Source organism: Hippocampus comes, unplaced genomic scaffold (genome assembly GCF_001891065.2).
Source record: "Hippocampus comes isolate QL1 unplaced genomic scaffold, H_comes_QL1_v1.1 scaffold64, whole genome shotgun sequence".
Lineage (NCBI taxonomy): Eukaryota > Metazoa > Chordata > Actinopteri > Syngnathiformes > Syngnathidae > Hippocampus > Hippocampus comes.
Genome location: NW_017842053.1, coordinates 597,870 through 618,848, shown reverse-complemented (window position 1 = coordinate 618,848; position 20,979 = coordinate 597,870). Strand labels below are relative to the sequence as shown.

Sequence of the window (20,979 nt, the reverse complement as noted above, 5' to 3'; positions counted from 1 at the left end):
TACCAGCCTCTAATATTTAAGGCGAAGAAAATGTGACATTTATAATAAGTCCTCCTAGGCAGTAGTTGGCGCTATACAACAACAGCGTGACACATCGGCGAATAATTATTTGCGTCAGAAAGAAAAGGTTTTGTTCACAATGTTTTTCAATTTTTGAAACAATTTGAAGGGACACAGAACTGATTTTTTTTTTTAAATTCTTGTTGAAATCGGTTTACATTGTCAGTTAAAAGTTTAAAGGCAATAAACTGAACATGGTTTTCCAATTGTGACAGTGAAGGTTTACATTAACATTTTTTTTTAAAGACACTCAGAATAAAGTTTCTTTTTCTTTACAATTTGCTCATGACTTGAAACACTCAATGTTCCTGCACCGCCTCTTTGCACTTGAAAATTCTGAGCAATATTACAGTAAGAGCTTTTTTTTTTTTTAAATATTCCTGGCACTTCATTTTCCATATTATATATACAGGATTTTTTTTTTACCCCACGTTTTTTTGGGGGGGGGGGGCACAATACCACAATAGTAGTGTACCATGGTCTCAAAACCGTGAAGCTATCGTGCCATATTTTGATATTGTTGCATCCCTCGTCTCCAGACATCTGCGCGGCTCAGCCTACGAAAAAATTTATTTCGTTTTTATCCATTGCTGTTTTATGCTAGCAGGTCACTAGCATGTAAAGCATGTATGAGGGCCCAATGCATTCATTGCAATTTTTTTATTTTTTGCAGTTCCCATCCTCAAACTGAGGCGAATAGAGCTACTTCGAGCTTAACCTAGCCGGTACTCTGTAGTGGAAAAACAACGTTTGGGTGTCTTGTCATCAACCGTACGGGAATGAAAACTTCCACATTCCACGACCCACGTTTGCATGGTCAAAAAGGCCAAACAGCAACAAGGATTTTCTATTGCTATGAACTGGAAACATTTCACCACATGGTGTGACGACTACAAGGCTCTTGCAATACACTCACCACCAGCAAGAAAGGCAAGGCTGTGTTTTGGTAGTTTGCGTGTTGGAGGAATCACAAACTTAAAGGGAGTGTGGGTACAGGTGCATCTCAATCGATGAGGATATTGCTAAGAAGTTCATTTATTTCAGTAGTTTCATTCGAAAAGTGAAACATATATTATTCAGAGTTATTCATCACATTTTCAGAAGGCCACTTCCAGCTTAATGTAGGCTGGACTGAATTTTGATTCTCGTTATGATTGCCTGGGTCATTTTTTTCATTTTTTTTAAACGTTTTCGGAAAATAAAGTAACACAAAAAATTTACTATTCAGAGTCAATTTCCCTTGATTTTAACCTTTGCAGATTTCGTTATGATTGCCTGGGTCATTTTTTTCATTTTTTCAAACGTTTTCGGAAAATAAAGTAACAAAAAAAATTACTATTCAGAGTCAATTTGCCTTGATTTTAACCTTTGCAGATGACAATGATCTGGGTAACTCAAATATCAACAGACAAAAGAAAATGTTGGGAGCACATTTGTACATTTTATTGCCTTGGGCAATTATGCTATCACGCTAACTGTAATAGTTTTGAGATGGATTTTTATTGTTCTTTATCCAACCATCCATCCATCCATCATCTCTACTGTCTATCGTCACTAAGATTTAACAGAGTGATGGGAGCAAAAAAATAAAAAATAATTTTTTTTAGGTGAATTCACAGAGTCAAGGATTTTATTTTTTATTTTTTGGTGACTGTCTGTCTCGAATATAAAAGTATGACTTTGGCACCATGTCGCGACATCTTGGAACGATGCTGAAATGAGCGGAGGAGCTTCATTTAGACCAATGGTTCCCGATGGAGAAACCTTAAATCAAGAAACGACAGTTCTCATGTATTTTCGCACTTTGTGACAAGCCTGTGGTTCATATTAACTGAACTACTGAAATAAATGTTTTCTGCAATATTGTAATTATTGAGGTGCACTTGGAAGAGTGATTGTAAGCACACGACTGAGGTTTCTCAACCTGGAGGAGGGGAGTTTGGGACTTTTGGGGTTTTTTTTTTTTTAATGAGAATCTGATTTTATAGGGGACATCCCAAAGTCCTTAGCAGAGTCCAAGGCATCGGCGGTCATAGGGGAAGAGACCTTCCGGTAGATGAAATCGTACAGGCTGACATCGGGTCGCCTGGTGCGGCAGTTCTTGCAAACCAAATTGGAGTATTGGTTCAAAAGGCCGTACAGCCTCCCTGGAAAGCGACGGCAAGGACGGATATGGGAGGAGGGGGGAATGGGGGGGGTGCATGGCACATGTTCAGACAAGGAAGGAGAGGTTTTTGGGTGACAGAGACAAAGAGAACAAACAGGTTGAGAGTGAAAAAACGACCGAGAGAGGATAAGATTATGCCACAAAAAAAAAAACCCATTAAATGAAAGCCAGTTTGCGCTCGTGCTGGTGCGTCTCTGCAGCTCCACTTTAGGAAATGGATAGCCGGAGGGGAATTTCTCTGAAAGGCTTCAATAAATGTCAGCGGGAGAAAAAAAAAAATGAAAAGTGGGGGAGGGGGGATGCTGGAAAGGCTTCAATAAATGTCAGCGGGAGAAAAAAAATGAAAAATGGGGGAGGGGGGATGCTAGGGTCACCAGTAATCCACTCTGACGCTAAATGGATGGGCCCAAGGAAAAGACATGGCCTGTGAGGTGTAATAACTTAGCATGTACAAGGGGGCTGCCTTTTTTTTTTCCTCGTATATTGGCGCGTTAATAGTGGCAGCAAGGACAAGCCTCTCAATCTTTACCAGCTCAATCGTGGCTAATATCGTTCCAAGTCCTATTTATTGCATACTCTACTATAAGAACTCCATAACAGGCGGGCGCTGGATTTAATGAAATGCAGTGGAATGTCAGTTGAACAAACCATGCGGGATCTTTGCAGAATGCTGGTCCCACCTCGCATTTGTTTCGATTTCTGAAACATTTTTCCTTCTCATATGAATCCCCGATATTTCAAAAAATTGTCACACAAAGCAAAATACTATCTGAAGTTTCAATACTTTAGAGGCGTAATTTGCATGTCCAAATGGAAAAAATTGTACGTTATGACCTGTTCGACGCTAGAGGCTATTTATAGCTTTAAGGGAAAGAAAAAAAAAGCGTTCCACCTTACCCACGGTGACTTGTTTCTCAGTCAAGAAAGTGTGCATGTCGTGAACATCTCGCATGAGCAGAGCATCTCCAAAGGTGAAGTACGCCACGTCCCTGCCCGCCTCCGCTGCTGCCATCAGCTGAATCAGCGCTAATGAAAGAGAAAGCGAGATGGCTGAAAGGGAAAGCCGGGCCGACGGCGGCCAACTTGCATCATTCTGTCGTATTTGGAGATGACTTCAGTTAACGAAGGAATGACAAACTAAAATCGGGCTGGGCAATTAATAGATCAATTCAGTAATTATATATATATATTTTTTTTAGAGGTTAACTCTATTATTATTTTTAATAACATCGTCATTTGCCTTTAAGATAAGACAAGAAAACCTTCATTTTTTTTCTAGTGAAATAAGAATCAATCAGAATCCTAAATCAGATGTGTGTGTGTGTTTAGCCATAGCTGAATTAAATTATGAGAGCTTGGTAGCAATTGGTCAATGATCCAAAACGAGGGATGCCTTCTGCCCGGAAGCCCACGAGTCGAGGCCTTCCGTCTTATAGCAAATTAGGACCGTTAAATATTTAACAGCCTGGGTATTAACTCCAGATTAATGAAAGCAGGACTCAAAACATCATTATGAAAAGGGCTGTAATCTTTACCGCGAAAATATAGCTCAGGCTCATGTCAGAGTAGGTGGACATAAAACGCTAAGCTAATTCCAAAGCTAATGGGTACGGGATTCAGCAGACATTAAAAAAAAAAAAAAAAATGGGGGGAGTCTGTAAACTGAGTCTTAATACATATGAAAGTTTTTGATGCATAGCAAGCACATGGAGCCCTGAGGATGTTACTCGGTTCATTCTCTGAGTGTGAACTGAATATATGTTGCCCCAACGGTGTCACATTAGACCATTAGCAATTGGGCGAAAATGTGCAGTGTTAAGTCTTCCCCGGGACAGTAAGTGGGCCCTCGCTTATGAAGAGTGATGTCGCGCGAGTCCGCAGAGGATGCGATTTATGGACTCCCTTGCCTGTAATCAATCGGCGATTTAATGGAAAGCGTAAACGTGTGTCAGCAGATCGATAAAAGGGTGGGAAGAAACGGATGACTGACACACGGGCCGGCGACGAATTGAGCGAGGCGGGTTTGAAAGGGTCACGTGTTTTGTAGTGCTTCAAAAAAAAATGTGCTGCTGCTCTATGTATGCTAAAGTTGCAGTCGTTTGAAGGTTTATGACAACCATCACATCTATGCTAATACCCTTTCGCCTATTAAGCTAGTTCGTCAAGTATTTCCCAGTGAACAACTGCATTGTTGATGCGGCTCATTTGTTGAAATATCAAAGATATAAAATGGTTGCCTTCGTCTTTATCGTCAACAACACATTTCTGATTTGATCGAATGGTACCTTTGAGTCTCGTGTCTCCGCCGAAAGCGCCGCAGCCCCAGTTGCCGGTGGCTATTGCGGACAGGTGCTTTCTGTTGGCATTATTTCGGAAGAATCCACAGTACGCCTGGAAAGAGAAGTGGGAAGAACCGAAACTTTAGCAGGAAAGAGGCTCATGAGGTCCCGCAAAAAGATCCTTTTACATATCTAAGATTTTGATGTCACCTTAATACAGGGGCCCATCTGTTTGCGCCGAAATAAAAAAGCATTTTTCTCACCTTGTTGAGCTCTCTCGTCATCTTTTCAGGTAGAAATTGCTCCAGGAAGTTTTTGTATTTCAGAGCATCAATGGCCACAATCTCTGTACACCGTCTCTGCCAGTCGTCCCTGCGATGAGATAGAGACTTTGATTTCAAACCCCCAGTCTTTTGAACATTGTAACTGAGCTGACAAACTATCAGGGTGAAAGTGAAAGACTACCTCGGAGTCTCATCCTTGTAGCACTCGTCCCACTTGTACGTTTCAGCATAGCCGGAATATCGACTTTACCGCTCAGCACCTACAAAAAAAAAAAAAAAAAAAAAAAAAATCAAATAAAAATTTTTAAAAAAACATACGAGGGAAACAGAATTTGTGTCTTTCAGTTTAAGTCGTTCCCAACAAACCTCAGTCAAACCTCGGCTTTCGAATGTCTCTGTTATCGACCAAATCGGATTTCGACCAGAAAATTCACCTCGGATTACGACCGAAAACCGTTCTTCCACCAAACTGAGCAAACCCGAATATGTCATTTGACTCTTCTCTGAGGAAGTGACGCTTCCTCGTGTGGCGTTCGTTCATTGTGAGCAGACGTGTTTGTTGTGATGGATGCAAATCTGGCTGTTTTTTTTGTTATTTCTGCAACGTGTATTAGCCCCTAATCATGGGCTAATAAAATAGTTTCGGATTTCGAACAAATCACTTTTCGAACAGTCTTCTGTAACGGATTATGGTTGAAAACCGAGGTATGACTGAAGTACTCTCACAAGGGATATGCATACTATTCAAACAAATAAATGACCATAACAATCAAGTCGATTGTGTGAAGTTGATTGTTGATAAACACAACAGTGGACCTTGACCGCTGCACAAATGTATAACCAATTTCTCCTCGAGTCAGACTCCACAGTCTTTCCCAAAATTCCATAAAAAAGTATCTTGGAAGCGTCATATTTGAGAGGCAGCCCTAAAATGTCACCAATACATAAATATTTGAGCGCACACAACGTGGGCCTAAATGTGTTTCAGGGCCTTGTCTTTTCAAATCAAATTCAGTGCGTACGCAGTATCAGCAAGGATCGCATGGCCATCAATAAAAGCCTGTGATTTCATCGGTAATCTGCTTTGGGGTTGAAATAAAAAGCTTTCACTCGTAATGGGCAGAAACGGTTCAAATCGAAGAAGGTACTATCGTGAGCCCCCTTTGAACATGTACACAAGCAGTAAATGACAGTTACCATGGCGGTAGTATTACCGTAATCTATTATGGGCATAAAGTCAGGTTGATTGGTTTTGAACGATTCGGTTGATTGTGCGCAATTGATTGTTGATTAATTATAACCTGGCAACCACTGGCAGAAACACGGTTCCTTCAGACGTATGCTACAATCGAGTGTGAGGTACTTCAACAGTCAGGGGCCGTAATTAGCATTTAACCTTCCTTACAAATGAAAAAAGTTGAGTTTCAAGAGCATTGTTTCATTTACTTAAATCGCCGCATTCTCATTTCTTTCCATTGATTTTATTTCAAACACATGGGGGCGAAAAAATGGCTCGTTGTGAGAACTTTTCCAAAGGGGGAAAAAAAAAAGCCTGTGATTGGAGGCACGGTGTTGAAACAACAATCGTGCTACAATTGAAATTTTTCATCGCCAAGACGCTCTTAAAAAGTCCAGTGAGAAGAAAGAAGCATTCATTTCCACAAAACAAGCAACTTAATCTTCCAGGAACAAGCTGCTCATCCTTTCCTTTATCAACAGACAAGAGCTGCTTGCCCTCCCCAATCACCTTGATGTCATTTGTAACGGAAACTCTCCGGCTCCTCTTTACAGCATCCTGTCATAAAAGGTTCCCATCACCAGATTACATCGTGGGTGCTCCTCTACCTTCCGGTCCGGCAACACCCCCGTGGAGGAATACCGACGTCACATTGAAAACGTACAAGAAGACCCGCGGTTGTGAAGAATATGATCAGAGGAGAGAGGTGTGTACACAAACGTCTGGACCAAAAAAAAAAAAAAAAAAAAACAAGATTAAGAGTCTGGATTGAGAATCATCGGAAAGCCTGCATGCGTGCAAAGAATATCGCGCAAGGTTTTTAATGAATCTATGGCGTAACTGGCCCATTCCATTAGTGGAGCGATGACCTTAGTGCGGTTATAAATTCCTTTCTGTCCAAATGTAATAAAAACGTCTGGACCAGATGAGGAGGAGGAGGAGGAGGAAGAGGAGGAGGGATAGAGGGAGGGAGGTGGGAATGGTCTGAGGCTCGGAGGAGGACGGTGACGAACAACTGAAGGTGACTCGGAAAAGAGATGAATGTCCCGTAGAAGACAGGGCGGCGCCACTGTGTCGCTGGCTGCGGCTAGTTAAGATAAAAGTCGATTTTTACATTGACGGTAGAGAATTAAGCGGTCTGTGTGTGTGTGTGTGTGTGTGTGTGTTTGGTGACATCGCTGGACCTGAGTGTCATCGTCTGTCTGCATCTACCTCAGCACCCTTTTGTGGAAATCGACACAAATATGCTTATCCTGGGGCAAAGCTATAAATAATCCACCCTTAAGGGTAGTATATGAAGGTGTTTCCTGTTTTCTGTACTTATAAAACAACTATAAACATTATTTTGTGCACAACTGGAAAAAAAAAGCCTGATCAAAAAATATAAATATTAAGACGCCCATTCAAAATGACCCTTAAAAAGCTTTTTTTTCTCTGTACTTGTGTATTCCAAGAGTGAATAATATGAAGTAATAAAGTGTCATTGCTTTTAAATCTAGATTATGAACTGTGCTGTTCCCATACTTACAATTAAGGTTTTTTTTTTTTTTTAATGTTATGTTTTCCAAAATCTTGTTCTTACACTGTATGCCCCCCTCCCCCGAACCCCCCCTCTCAAAAAAATCGGGTCATCTATCATAGCCAGTCCTATGACCTTTTACCTGTAATAATGAGGCATTCGTTGTACTCCAGTGCTTCAGTGAAGAGACGGGAGACAATGAGTTCGGGGTTGATGATGAACCGGATCTCTTCTTGGACCAGGCCATGTCCCGTGACGCCGCCACCTACGAATCGGTTTGCAAAGTCCACCTTGTGAGAGAGGGGGGGGGGGCATTTTATTACTCGACGGCACAGTCGGAAATGCTTTTCTTCTCCTTACAAAAAAAGAGCAAAATGGATAAAGTCTCGTCTATTCAATGCAGTTGGGCTGAACAGTGAGATTGAACTTCCAGTTATGGAGATAAATGACTCAATTAGTATGTCCTTATTTCCTGCCACCCACCGTGCTCATTTAATACAGATAAAGATCACATGCTTGCTTCCTGTTTGGGGAATAATCAAATGAGGAAGCAAAATCACGCATGTTTGATCCATAAAAACTCATAACGCTGAAATAAATGAATGGTAAACAGAATTACTTCAAAAAATGTACACGATATACTTGCAAAAAAAAAAAAAAAAGAAAAAAAAAGTGTCAACCCATTAGAATGACCTGCATTTTTGCAAAATGTCATCCGAGTTCAACAAAAGGCAAATCTCATCAAGGCTTGTCCACATACTTTAGTGACCCTTTCCAACTTCGTGTTAAGTTTGCAACACTTAATTTTCGAGCTCTTTTGTGTGCGGCAAGGTTCACGTTGGGCAATGCTTCTTGAGAATTGTATGCTCAAAACTATTTTTCCAACTTTAACCAACACCTCCAGTCTCATCACAATGATTGGTTTCTAAGTCGTCAGCTAAGATGAGTTTTTGGAGAAGTCATTAGCATCGAACTGTGAATATTTGTGCAGCATTATTTAGATTAGACAAACATCATGTCACATTTTATCTCGGCAAAAATTCCAAAGAATTCACACAATTTTTCCTTCCAACTGTGTATCTTTTTGACATGATGCCATGTGCGCCGACCCACTGGCAGCACAAGAATAAGAGAGGACAGCGCATTTCAATGAAAACGCTGCTATTCAAACATATCTGTCATAGGGAGGGTCCTGCTCACTGGCCCACGGCCGCATCAATCCCCCGTGACAGCGAATGTGTTTCTAACCCGCGTGGATTTTTGAACCGGTTCTCCTCACCTCGTTCACCCCAAGCCTCACCCCTCCTCATCCTTCAATCTCACCTCCCCTGACAGAATGACAGCCGACGCTGCCCCATCAAAACCTCGGCACAGAGCCGCAGTTGAAGGAGGCGTCAGTACACCCGCGGGGAGTCGTGAACCCGCACTGCGTTCCCCCAGTAAGATGCCTCACCCTAGTCATCTTTTTTTTTCTTCCCCAACGCAAATCTCTTTTTCTGTACCCCACGGTCTTTGCTATACCCCCTTATACGTCTCTGAGCTACTCATGTGGATACTTGAGCTGTCAGGCAAAGAGTTAAAATACACTTGCCATGCCGAGACCAATGAGAGGATTGACAAAGAGTGAATTCATTGCAGCAGATACGAGGGGTGCACAACCGCATTTCATGTGAAACGCTAATGGCCATCAACCGTTAAGTGCTTTGGTTAAGCTGAAAGGTGACAAACTTGCTTGCAAAAACTGGGTAGATCTGACGTTAAACGGATTTCATACCTGCAGCATCCCGTAACCGTCATCCTCGATTGTCCCCTCGCAGGTGATATGTAAGCGTGTCAGCTGAGTCTGGCAGCTTGAAAAAAGAAAAAGGACACTTTTCAATGACATCCGAGTTATTTGCAAATCATACTATTGCATTAAAGTAATAATCGGCAAGTTACACATGATTAGCTCGGTTCTATTTCATTATCACTAATAACAAATTCCATTGTACATTTGTCTGAATATGGATAGACTGCGCTTGAATTTTTTTTTTTGCTATGGTACGTGTCTGTAAAAATCACCATTGTTTTCCATCTCTAAACTGGTGACAACATACCGTGACTCCCAAGTTCCATTCATAGTCGAAATACAATAAAAATGTTGTTTTTTTTCTGGGGTGTGTCTCAACTTTTCTATTAAAAAATAAAAAAATAAAAAAAAAAGTCATACTTCTCCCAGGTTGGAAGCGTGCTCATCGTTTGTCTTGTGAATGTCACGAGGCCCTTTGGTCCTAAAAGACAACAATAAACATGTTCATTAAATTCTATTTTCTTTTGGGGGGGGGGGAGGAAAAAAAAAGAAAAAAAAAGGTATCGTGATTTCCTGATGCTTACTGGTCTGCGAAACTCTCCTAAAGTAGCAGATGAGGGTTTTCAACTTCTCAATTTTTCGTGGTGAGGAGCCTTCAAATAACCTGCGGATAAAGTGTTGTTTCAACCAAATAGTTTGTCACATCATTTTATGGCTGAAAACAATACGTGTAGATTTAGAGGAGACCCATAGCTTCTTTTTTTTTCCTGTCAACCATAGCTGATAAAAACAGTAAGCTTGGCAGTTTCTGACAGTCCGATAACAAGTTATTTTTGTAAATGAATCAGCCAGCTTCGTATTTACTTATTTGATAACACACAAAAAAAGAGAATGTCAGTTTGGATATCAAATTGTTTTCCCACATCATTTCCTTCTCAAGCGGGGAAAAACAGCAGCTGAAGAGCGTTCCGCTCTCCCCTCTCTAACATATCCATCACTTAACGAGGACAAACCTCGACAGTTCTGCCAAAAAAGCAATCAGCAGATTGCTTGCCGCGCTGCCTGTCCAAGACAGAGCGCCACTGTAGCCAATAAGCAAAGTGATGGACACTCCCTCAATTATAAGCGTGGAATGGAGCCGGAGGGGGGGAGAGCTTGGGCAATAACGATCCGGCGTCCATTTTGGACTGCGCTGCTTGTCTTGTCTCATCGTCTCACAAATTCGGCTCCGTATATGCTGCAGGAAGTAATGCTGATAGTGAAGGTGGGGCCCCAAGTATCTGCAAGCAAGCGATAGAAGGGCTCTGTGACTGGAATCGATGCTTAACATTATTACACAGCCCTCTTCACTTAGCCTGCTGCTAACATCGGGTGCGTAGGGGGGGAAAAAACAAACAAGCAAACAAAAAAAAACCTTCTTGTACAAATGACTGGGATCGGAGGATAAAGATTTAGATAACAGGTCAAGACACCGAATTATACCACTAAAACCCCTCAGGACAGACCGCTAATAAGAGTCAAATATACACCGGAATCAGTGCATATGCCAATTAATTGGGGTTTTTAAACTATGCTTCCTATTGGAGCACTGGAAATATAAACGTCTGTCCCCAAAACCAAGGCCATCAAAAAAGGTTATAAAACAGAATTGAAGAGAAAGCCTTTATTGTCATTGAACTATGCAGAACTGCAGATATAACTAAAATGTAAGTACCATTTTACTTGAAGTGTACTGTGCTCCCCGAACATTCGTAAATTCGATACTACTCGTAACTTCACCTATTCAACGCTATCCTCCATTGATTTGCTGAAAAGCTCCTCCCTTTACTGTTCTTGTACTCAGGCTAATATAAATGTGTTACTTTGCCACCAACTTTCGACATCTCAGTACCAAAGAACTATGTTTGAGTAAAAGGAGGCGCTTCATTTAGAAAGGCCATCTGGTCTGATAGAAAAGTTGGCCGCTAAAGCGTCTTCTGCTCATAAAAGTATTATGTAACCCATGACTGAGGCCGGCCCTTGTTTAAGAAAATGTAATTCAAAACTGACATTAAAAAAAAAGTCAAACACAGAAGACAACCATAACGTATTCCCAGAATCGGTGGATGGAAAGATACGCTGTCATTTCAAATTACTCATGTTTTGTATTCAGAGGCATGTACTTCATGGAATTTAAGCAAGATTTCCACTGCTGGGATGCCCCTAAAAAAAAAGGATACTACATTTTGATGTTTGTCCGACTCCTTGCAACTTCATAACGAGGCAAAAAGACAAACAGACCGGATGTTATTAACCATGTCACTGACGAGGAAGATGGCTCCTCAAAGAGACGAGGGAAAATTGAGTTGTGGCAAAACCTGCACTATGTCCACCAGGTAAGGAGGCGGCTGTGAATAAAATAAGACAGATGGCATTTTAACGGGATTACAACATGTCTACGAACCACATATCATTTAAAGAGCCAATCGTGCTTGTTTATGAATGACTCATATCCTACATATCGCATTGCGTATGCATATAGTATTTATAAAAAAAAAAAACAGCAAGTCATATAAAAGCTTTTTCTAAATGAAGAGAAAATACAGACAGATCAGAGTGCAACGTAACAAAAATAATTTACTGCCAATTATCCTTTCCAGATGATCCCAAAGAGCGGCGGCTGCGGACTCCCACAATTAGTGAGACAGAAGCCTGAGCTTGGTTCAGAGACTCCCACTTTTCCAAAAACATTCTGCGCACATGAAAAACTGATGGGTGGGCCGCTGAATTGAAACCAAATGTTATTTGTCTCTGTGGTGTAATATTGGGACGCAGTTGTGAAATGACTCAACTACTGGAGGTTTTTAAGGCGCTAGTGCCCCCTTATGGAAATATTCGCTCCCAAGACAATGCAAAAATATAGCCCGAGTGATGGCTTGTAAATTGAAGAGCTCAGAATTTGGAGCAGGTTGTAATATGTTGATCGAGCTCATGAACACATTTTTTTTCATCAATCAGTATAGCAAAGTGAGGATGGAAGAAGCCACATCAGGATTAACAATTTTAAAAGCCTGCATGGGGGATGAAGCAAAGAAGCCAAGGACTTAGTGGAAGGTGCCTTCACCTGTAGAAGTTGATCTCGGGATAGTTGCAGTATTCCGACTTGCGGGAGTTGCGTCGCGGGAACGTGCAGAAGAAGGCGTTAGCCAGAAGACATGCGATTTGCTCCTGAGACATGGTTAGGGAATGGTTCATCCGTGACTTCAGCAGGGGAATTGGCTGGGGAAAGAACCCCCCCCAAAAAGAGGGGAGACTGTGAGGATTATGTCAATAGAAATGACAGACAGATCAGAAGGGGGGAGCAGTCCAAGGAGAGACACTGAAGATACATACAAGGTGATACGAGTTTGATCGTGTGGCTCGAAGGCTGATGGGAGGGGATGATTAGTACAGCCATATAACAAGCAGGACACACGGAGGATGCCATTAAATAAATGGGAAGAAGTAATTAAGGTCTGTGTTTTCCTACGCTCGCCCATGTTCTCTCCCAGTCAGACACGGAGTCTCATTTGTCTTCGCTGATTAGAGCAAAAGAGCCTCCCAGGACTGCCCTGGTTAGCGGATCAATAGCGGCTCTAATAACACAAGGCTGAACATCTGGCCTGAGACGGACGAAGCGGCAAGAGACGGAATTTTCATTAACAAACCGCTGGGAAGAAGGATTCTTTCCTGTTGTGACAAGTTAGCATAGTGCCAGGTTAGAAATTGCAACCCTGGTTTGTCTCAATAATCGAAAAGATCTGCTTGGCTTAACACAGTTAGAATGTTGATGATAAATATTATTGGACACAATTTTCAGTTGTCCCTTGTCCTACGTTGAATTCGTTGAACATGTCAAGCCAATTGTTTTTGATAAAGGAAAACAGCATTGTCTTGTATATAACGATAAACCGGACGAAAATTAACCAGTTTCATAAAGTGTCTTTAGTGTATCAACTGTAGGATTAGTGTGTTGCCTGTGTGCCTCTAAGGGGCGTGTCCTAGTGCGTGGAGAAGCTGGAAGTGTTCTCATTTGTCCCGTTCAATAAAGGGCTCAAAGTGCATCAGCGATTGTGGCTCACCTTGCCCACATGCAAGGGCATCACAATGCCTTCATTTCTACCCCTTTAAAAATAAAGATCATATCTGAATGAAAATGTTCCCTGAAATCAAGTTGATTTAAAATACCATTCTGGTCTGAATTCCACCACACGAAGCAGTATTTATTTATTTTTTTTAAGAATTCCAAACAGAGTAAAAAAATAAATAGATTATATATTAACAGTGCAGCACGTACCATAGTGCAGAGGCGTGGAGCGCTGAGTGCCAGTTTGACCATGGAAGGCAGCACGGCCTCGTAAAGGTGCTGAACCTCGCAATGCTCCAGACACTGAAGGATGAAATAGGATCGTAGTGTTAAGTATGCAAATTCAATTCAAGGTCTGCCAAATAATACGTGCTTATACTTTGCCCTGATCTAATGCTCTGGTATGTTCTTCTTCCTGAATGAACACTATTTCTGATGAGTGGCTTTGACTGGTGCTATGTATTGATTAAGTCGAAAACCTTTACATTTTGGTATGTCATAATTTTGGAAAAGGTGCTTTTTTTTTTGTTCATCTTTTTTTTTTTTTTTTTTAATCAGCCAAGGCATCGCCAGCGGCTTGATGGAAAGTCAGAAAAGGTTTGAAAAGCAATCCATGTTCACGACCCAATACCCTGCTGCCAATATAACAGTCGTCTCGGTTCTCAACAAAACATCAATAACAATAACACAAGTTGATGTTGTCCTGGGCCAATTTTGCGCTCCGCTTCAGCAACGAAACACCGAGAACAGATGCTGTGAAGCCGCTGAAGTAGTTGAAGCTATCTGGAGGACTTCGTCACAAGACGTGTTTGCTAACTTCCCACTTTATCAGTAGATTAAGAGCTAGCAGCCTAAAATCGACGGTGTAAAGATCAGATCGGCTGCTGCTGTTTCAGATGGCAAAAGTCATGACCAGCGTCAAGCTTCTACTGTTAATTAGTCGTCTTCCCATCATGTTCTCCAGGTAGGAAAGCCCTCAGGATCCAACAGGAGGGATTATAAAAAGCATGACGGATGTCCCTGGGGAGGCGTGACAACGAGTAGCTGGGATGAAAGACCAAGCGGACGTCATTCAACACAATTTGCGATAAGCGTCGCAAAATGGAACAACTCAGTCAATCAGGAAAGGGAACAGCCACGCACTTCAGCCTCCAGCTTGCCTCAGCAATTCCCTCTAAAATAAACACACTCACTCCGTCATACGGCCCAGATTTACAAAGCAATCACTTATGAGCGTATTGGCTTCAAATGTCACCCGTATCAATCACGTGCCTTATTCTATCAAGGTAAGCGGAGCAGCTGATTAAATGGACTTTCTGGAGCGAATGCAAATGACCAATCGGCGAGAGAGAGAGCGAGAGAGAGAGAGAGAGAGAGAGAGCGAGAGAGATTTTCACCGCAGAGGTCTTCGTTGGGCAATTTGTCCGGGGAGCGTTTATGTGGCAGCAGGGCAGGTCTGACTAAACGCTGTCAGAAGTAATGAGCTGGCAGGCATCATAAAACGCTCCCGTGGGACTAATAGATGGTCGATGTGGCAGAAGGTAGAAATATGATCTCCCACACAAGTTATAGCTGCTGACCATAAATGGTATCGCTCGGGTTGTAGGTGCAGAGCTAAGGTTTCCACTCATGATCTTGTTACATATTAATTGAATCAAGTTATTCTGGCAGTGGATTAAAGTGACGCACAACTGGTTAAAAAGGAAAAAAAAAAAATGCTAGTTGACTTTTATGTTCATCTGATTTCAAAACAAGCGTTCCGAGTGGACATTATTTGGTGTGAATTTGTTCATTGCAGGCTTAAAATTGTACGTCCAACGTTTAATGTAAACATCTCAGAATATCTATGAAAGTAGCCAATCGTGGCTGCAGTCATCAAGTGTTATTGGAATCAATTATTCTATCGACTGTACTATCAATTGTGATTTAAAAAAAAAAAATTGCATTTGTGGTGCAAAATGTATAGCTTGTGTTGGCAATTCTAGACGTGCCGCTGTAGTACATTCGTTAGTTGTGCCTCCACTTGTTTTTTTAATGATCCAACACTTGGTACATTCTGTCTTTTGCGCACGCTCTCCTCTTGGCTCGTCAACTTATTTCAACACAAAGTGGTGCCTGAGTCTACAGTGACATAGTCTGTGGAGTAAAATGATCGCTGTGAGGCTTCCAGGCAGAGATTTTGCAATTTTTTTCCCCCATATATTGATGCAAATCCTAACTTTGACTTTTTACATCACTCAACCAATATTGTGTCATAATATCAACATCAATTCCAAGCGCGAATGGATTTCTTTTTCGTCAACAACAGATGTGCGGGGTCAGAACGACAAATAAGTGATAGCGTGTGACAAACACCAGTCGGAAATGCTTGACAAAGCACAAATGTTTGTGTACTCCCTCGGGGTATCAGCTGTACTCAAGCCCTGGACCGCTTCCATGCTTGGGCCCTCAGACATTTATCAGAAAGTGACACTGTGACAGTTTCATTTGGCAGGGGAGAAACACAAAGACAATTTACAGACTCATCCCAATTTATATGATTCTTTTTTTTTTTTAATCTTCTCTTCTACAGCCACGAGGGGAGTGTCAATCAGTGGAGCTTGGCTGTGGTATGTCTGGACAATTATTCAGTGCGTCATGAATGTTCCTTAAATTGAATAAATTGAATCTACGGCTGTGGCTCTCCTTTCTCCATGTGTGAGGGCATCATCGTGAGAATACTGCAAAAACCCACAATAACAAAAGGATGCTTAAAAAAATGTGACGTGACCGATGTGGCTGAATCAAACCCAAAGTGAGTTTCAGCTTTAAATCAAAGCTAGCTTCCTTTAAATACTATAAACTACCCTAAAAAGCCAGTTTTGAAGTTTATGTTCTGATGATGTGCCTTAATTTTGTAAGCTTACATGCTTTCTTGTAAGCTATTGTAAAACGCTTTAGCAGCACTTTTTTTTTTTTTTGAAATCGAATGCAAAGGAAAGCCTCGCTTATGTTAGAATGGAGGCCAAAGTCAGTGGAAGGGCAACTTTGAAGGCCTTACTTAGCATAATTTTCAGATGGGATGGACCCTTTTAATTAAATTGGGTGAAGCAATAAAGTGGCTCACGCGGCCAATCGATCACTCAAGCTCCGCCTCGCACCGAGACATTAGTCCAAGGAGCAGAAATTTTAAAAAGACCATTAAGAAAGGTCCATATTTAGCAGTGGTCGCATGTTTGAAATTATAGCGCGGATGCCGAAATGCGATTCAAAAGTGTTGTAAAATCCTAATTTCTCCATTAGGATAATCATGCCAGCAATAACTTGCAATAATGGGAACTGCTAGAGAAGCTCTTACAAGAAAATGATGTGCTTCTGCCATATTTGGTGGGAAGCAAAAACTTTTGTTTTTGCTTTTTCAAGCATGCAGCTCACCTCTGTGCAAAGAAGGTTGAGGGCGGTGAAGTCCCATTTCTTCGCATGGGCTGTGTTGTATCGCAAGATAGCATCCTAATGAGACAAAAGTCAGTCGCGCATCATATGTAAAAGCACAGCAGAATTGAATAAAAATAATGCATAGATGAAAGGCACCGTGGGACAAAGGACCACAAACAAGAGGAAATGAACTGTAGGGTGATATTGTTGCAAACACTGCCACCTTGTGGATATCGCAACACTCTTGAAAAGACAAACTGCAATTATTTTAGTGAGACGGAAATTACGATCAAAATTACGGTGGATCTCGTCTGCTTCAACAATCTAAAAACAAACACGCATAAGATACACAAAAGACATACAGTATTAAAATATAGTTCAGGGTAATGTGGCGAGGACGCACGATGATTGAGTTTGGTTAAGTGGGGAACTGAAATGTCTGAATGCAAGTGCATCGGAATAAATTTGAATATTGACGAAACGTATTTCAGCAGCTCGAGTCAGCAGAGAAATACTGCATGACTTAATTTCGAACAATTCTTTTGATCATGTGTTAAAACCTCAAATATACCAGCCGATGAAATAAGTCTTGCTTACCCTCACATCCAGAGAACTCTTGAACCCTCCTTGCAAGGCCGAGTGGATTAACTCCCACCGACTCTGGACACCGCCTCCATCCTACGAAATATTTTTTTAATTTTTTGCTATCAATGTTACGACTCCAACTTAAGCTTTAATTTATGATGGAAGACCACGTGCATCTCGTACCTCCGTCTCCAGTGGAAAGAGATTCTTCTCAGAGCAAGGCATCTTGACGGACACGTCATCCCACGCATCTTTGAACTTGCCAGGGTACGGGACAGGCACCTCTCCCTCTCTGAGGAGATCTGTCTGTAACATTGACAAACACACGTGATGTATTCTCAGGGACAGTTGTCGGAGAGCTGTTGGATTATTGTACTTCGTGTTAGCAGGAGGGGGAGGACAAAAAAAAAAAAGCGCCTAGGATAAGACTTGGAATATATGGCTTGAAAACAGAAGTGATTAGATGGTTCCCTCACCCTTACTGTGACGGTGTGGTTAGGTACGGCTTTTAGGTGAGACAAAGGGGGAGCGCATTGGGGCATCCTGTTCAGCTCATCTATGGGGGTCCCCAGCCATCCTCTGGTCACAGCATGCATAGGGGATGGAACACTGGAAGGACTGCCAACAAAACATGACATCGCAAATGAAGGTGGAGAAGCACAATGGATAAATTAAATCCAACACCACCACCAAGAAGCAACCCGATGATACTCAAGACTTTGGCTGAAGAGTAGAACTTAAAAAGTCCTGCTAGTAGTCTATATATCATTTGTATTGATCGTGAATACACAAAAGAAATGCGGATGAAATCTACACCCAGTAGGGCTCTGAGGTCTGCAGACTCGGGGTCAATTAGTGGAGGCCAGGGTGAAAAGTTAACCTGGTGAAGCAGCAGCTAGCTGTTATGCTGCACACAAATGGAATTAGCTGCCAACAGAAATGAAGTCGGCTCCAAACGTGCATGCTTTTAAGGCCCGGTTAAAAATCAATACTAGACATTTTCTCCATGTCTAGCATTGAAGCTTTAAAAAAACAAAACAAAAAAAAATATGTTTATGCTTTTAAATATTATATTTTTAATTACGTAAAGCACATTGAGTTACCCTGTGTCTGAAATGTGCAAAATTAATAAAGCTGACTTGCTTTGCCTTTAATTGCTTTGGCCTGAGCACAAAAATATTGAATAGACAAGATTATCAGCTCATAACTGTGGGTAGGTTCTAAAAAAAAACAACATATATACCAATAGGCAAATTCACAAATGCCAAACCACAAATATGCAAAGGTTCACTGTATTTCAAAAAATTCCCCAGTTTAGCTTCGCATTGAAATTTACCAGAAACTTTCCAGAACTGTCATACCTTTCACAAGTAGCACCCGATTGGTTGATAATCAATTCCTGGCTTACATCCGATAAATCGCTACAATCTGCCAGCACAGAATCCCCAGTTCCTGCGGCCGAACATGCGGCGTCGTGCTCTGAAACAAAGTGCTGAGATTTGTCTCCCAAGGCCTCTGCACACTCTTCGACACAAGCGGTGCCATCTCCTGCCGAGCTGTCGACGAGCAGCGTTTTATTAACGGGGCTGTTGGGACTTTGCATCTCTACGTCGTCGGGTGACGGGCCCTTCCGCGGACTCGAGCAGCAGGTGGGTTTAGGATTGGGCGAGTGTACGGCGACACAGGTTGTTTTCACCGGGTGAGGGCCGGGAGAACTTGGCCTCTTTGATTTTTGTCCATTCGAACACTGAGCAGGGGCTTGATTACTTCGAATGCTTGCAAGAGCAGGATCGCTGAACCCGCTTAAAGACCCGCAGTCCATTAAAGTCTGAGAGGCCGTGTCTCCCCGTAAAAGAACGTCTCCGTCTTGTTCCGGGGTTCTGCAGAAGAGCTCATCAGATCTGCATTCAGATTGGCTGTCACCAGTCACACTGGAACACAAACAAAAAACGAGAAGAAAAGAATCAGCAGAGTGCATCGACTCAAATATCACAAGTGGTTATTTTTTATTTACCTCCTCTGAGAATCCATTTCTGCATCCATTTTGGAGCGGTCAGACAAGGCAAGTGGATGAACGCTACTTAAAAAGTAAATAAAATCTGCGGTTACTACGGATCTGTGCACATATACACGATTCACAAAAAGTAACGGTCATTTCTGTAGGAATCTGGTGCATAAAAAATGTGAATGGGACAGCCCTGGTCTCAACGGAAGGTTTCAAGACAAGGTTAGTGGTAGGGAAGGTCAGGATTGGACTGCTTTAAGGTTTTAAATCGCGGTTTCAAGGCAGTGGGAGGGTTTTAGACAGGGGTTATGGTTTCCAATTATGGCTTCAAGACCATTATTAGAGCTTCAAGACCTGTGCTACAGTCTTTGACATGGTGGAGACTCTAAAACCTGGTGGTGGGAAACTTCTTGCTTGCCTTTTCCCAATCATCCATGTCCCCGCTTTTTCTTACCTACTTCCCATCCTAGTAGAATGTATGTTGTTGGAATAAGTAATCTAAATTATTATATACATTTTTTCATACAATAATTACTATAATTGTCTATAAAATAATTATGTCAACTTCATACATTAAATTGGGTTTGTTGAAATTAGCCGTAATACGTAAACGGCAACAGTAGTGGACGTACGTCACCAACAACAAATAAAGACAGCTTTCAGCTATTAGATACAAGCAGTAACACAAGCATCGATGTAAAAACCTGACGTATATGCATATAATTAAAAAACAGATATCTAATTAATGTTGAGGAAATAATTTTCGGTTAGATAACGGTCTCTCGGTGGCGAAGTGTACTTGGTACGAAACCTTAACGTAGATAAATCTCGAGCTAAGGGTCATTTCACATTCAAAATGTTAATATTGAAAATGCTAATTCAGTTGGAAAATGTTTGGCGTTTATTGGCTAGCAAACCATCCGCGTCGAGCTAGTCGGCGCCGTTAAAAATGAGGAGAAACAACTTACAAGCATGCCCCTCCACGTCTTTATTCCTTGCCTCGATGCATTAACTAGTTGTTTTTTTCATTCGGAATTTTACAAAGAGTTTCGTCGCATATTTCTCAAAATACTGCACTAAAAATAGTGTCCAAATTCCGCTTTATTGACATCGCAACACGACAGCCGCTGTCGCTTAACGGCAAAAGAAAGCGAGACCAATCAAAACTGTTTTATTTGGAACAAAGGCGGGACCAAACGGCGGTAACCTAGCGACGGAGCCGCAAATGAGTTTATGTCGTAAAAAGGTCTGAAGGCACGAAAAGCGCAAATCACTGCAGCGGCTCAACCTGATGACGTCAGAATAATGTATTACAGTAATCCCTCGCTACAACAAGGTTCCTCTTTCATGGCTTCGCTGCCTAACGTATTTTTCGTGCTTTTTTATTTTAAACAGTGAGTCGTGTGGCTCAGGGACTATAGACTAATGTCAACATTCTCCGTGGATCATCGCTGTCCAGCTTGCCAAATTTTCTCCATGACAAAACGACGGATTACTATACTGTATGCCTTAAATGGACTAAACCTGATTTAATG

General features: G+C 41.7%; 1 protein-coding gene across 1 annotated transcript; it reads right to left on the bottom strand.

The window, feature by feature from the left end:
- Positions 1-1,677: 1,677 nt before the first annotated feature.
- LOC109509910 (poly(ADP-ribose) glycohydrolase-like) lies at positions 1,678-20,977 on the bottom strand. The gene is given in 18 exon segments (XM_019859844.1): positions 1,678-2,207; positions 3,125-3,253; positions 4,513-4,618; positions 4,770-4,878; positions 4,972-5,050; positions 7,689-7,836; positions 9,321-9,396; positions 9,756-9,816; positions 9,920-9,999; positions 12,439-12,593; positions 13,651-13,743; positions 16,855-16,929; positions 17,452-17,532; positions 17,623-17,745; positions 17,916-18,057; positions 18,801-19,370; positions 19,454-19,516; positions 20,413-20,977. Coding segments are annotated over 17 exon segments (2,238 nt in total). The 5' UTR covers positions 19,483-19,516; positions 20,413-20,977; the 3' UTR covers positions 1,678-2,025.
- Between the last annotated feature and the right edge of the window lie 2 nt (positions 20,978-20,979).